This window comes from Octopus bimaculoides, chromosome 3, assembly GCF_001194135.2.
Source record: "Octopus bimaculoides isolate UCB-OBI-ISO-001 chromosome 3, ASM119413v2, whole genome shotgun sequence".
NCBI lineage: Eukaryota > Metazoa > Mollusca > Cephalopoda > Octopoda > Octopodidae > Octopus > Octopus bimaculoides.
Window position 1 is genome coordinate 123,106,541 of NC_068983.1, and position 1,794 is coordinate 123,108,334.

General features: G+C 33.9%; 1 protein-coding gene across 1 annotated transcript in view; it reads right to left on the minus strand.

Moving 5' to 3' along the window:
* LOC106871849 (sulfotransferase 1E1) overlaps positions 1-1,794 on the minus strand; it is a 10,412-nt gene that overhangs the window by 7,992 nt on the left and 626 nt on the right. The window contains exon 2 of the mRNA XM_014918571.2: positions 1,137-1,234. Coding sequence (XP_014774057.2) covers positions 1,137-1,234 — 98 coding nt within the window. The remainder of the gene's footprint in view (positions 1-1,136; positions 1,235-1,794) is intronic.

The window sequence follows — 1,794 nt, forward strand, 5'->3', positions numbered from 1 at the left end:
CATATTGATGTACAGGCACCACTTTTCGTCGCCAGTAACGATTCGGTAAAGAAATCGTTGCTTGTGTCCATGAGTTGAGCGGTGACGAGCAAGCAAATCAGTGGAGATTGTTGCTCGTTGATTTTTGTTGTTGATTTTTGTTTCGGTAGAGGCGGTCCGTCCCGGGCGGCACTTTTGGGTCTGTTGTATGCAATATGTGTTTTTTGTGTGGTCCAGGGGTGGCAAATGGAAGGGCCGCACCGGGCGGCATACACTCTAGCTATTCTAGTGCCGACACAAAATATCTCTGAATATTAACACAAGTTAAAAGACGTAAAAGATGGACTTCATAATTTAAAATATGATTTAGTATTCCATTTTATAGCTGGTTTAACTATTTTGCTACACTAGTCGGCCTGAGCTGAGAAAATATTCTATTTAATGAACTGCATCAAAATAAAAAAAAACAAAAATACTAATTCTTAATAGCAGGAATCGTAAAAGATAAATTACTTATAAAACAATGTATTGTTAGAAATGCTATAGAATGTACGATGTGGGTGTTAGGAAAAGAATTAATCAAAAACTTAGAGAAAAGTATTGTAATATACTTCGAAAGAATAAAGATGAGGCAGAATACAACGAATCATTTAGTATTTCAAAAGGAATTAAAGGCAATTAGGAGTAATTATTGTGTTCTATTATAAATGTCAGTAAAATACCGTTGTATTTATGATAGTTTTCCTGATAGTTTTTTTAAAAATTCTTTTTTGAGTTTAGGTTATTTTTCTGAGTTTGTTATGGGGGTTTCCTAAAAATCTCATTGGTAGTCGTGATCCAAACTGCCCTATTACACTCCGTTATATGATAAATCACTGAAAGTAAATGAACTGAGATTCTCAACTAGGCTTGGTATGGAATATTTAGACTTCTTGTTATTCGACCGTCTGACAGCTTGGCCGATTAGACTCAACCTCCATACGCAATAACATTAGTCATAAAAATCGCTGTAGTTAGCCAAAAGAAAGCAACGCTGCAGAAGCACTTATACTAGTGAAAAAGGAATGATATATGAAAGTAAAGAGAAAAAATAATAAAGAGAAGAATGAGACAGTGGTAAGAAGTAGAGAAAAAAAAGATAGCTATGTAACACCTACCTTCGAAGCCTCTTCATATGTTATTATGAGAACATTGGGGTTGTCTTTGATTACTGACCACCACTGTCGAGTGTATTCAAAATAATCACCCCTGGGGACTGTAACGACGTTAAGAGGGAAAAGAATCAGAAAATTGAATTTGTTCACAATTAATGTTTACATTGTGGGACTATCCATTCTTTTGAAATTGAAAATTTTTTACTACCCTATAAAAATCATTTATCAAGAAAAGTTATTTATCAAATGTCAATTTATTAATCCAGATTCGTATATTGGGTTGTAATGACACTTTTGAAGACTTTTTATCTTCATATAAGAAATATTTCTTGAACTTAAAGAATCTTTAAGCGCCAGTGTTTTGCACCAGTATATAAGCTGTATATCCTGTCAATGGTTTGGATACTTATTTCAGATTGCAATAGCAAATTGAGATGAAAACAGTTAAGTGTTTTGCTTAAATATACACTGAGACGCTAGAAGTGGATGTATATTAAAATCAATGGGAAGGTAACCTAATATCATAATGTTTTTCCGAAAGGCATTAGTGTGTGAATAGGAATGTTTAGTTTGGAAGTGCATTGGATCCTTAACGCGCCACAGAAACTATGTCATTCAGTTGAGGAATACATTTCTGATTTCCTCACCAACTTGATAAGTT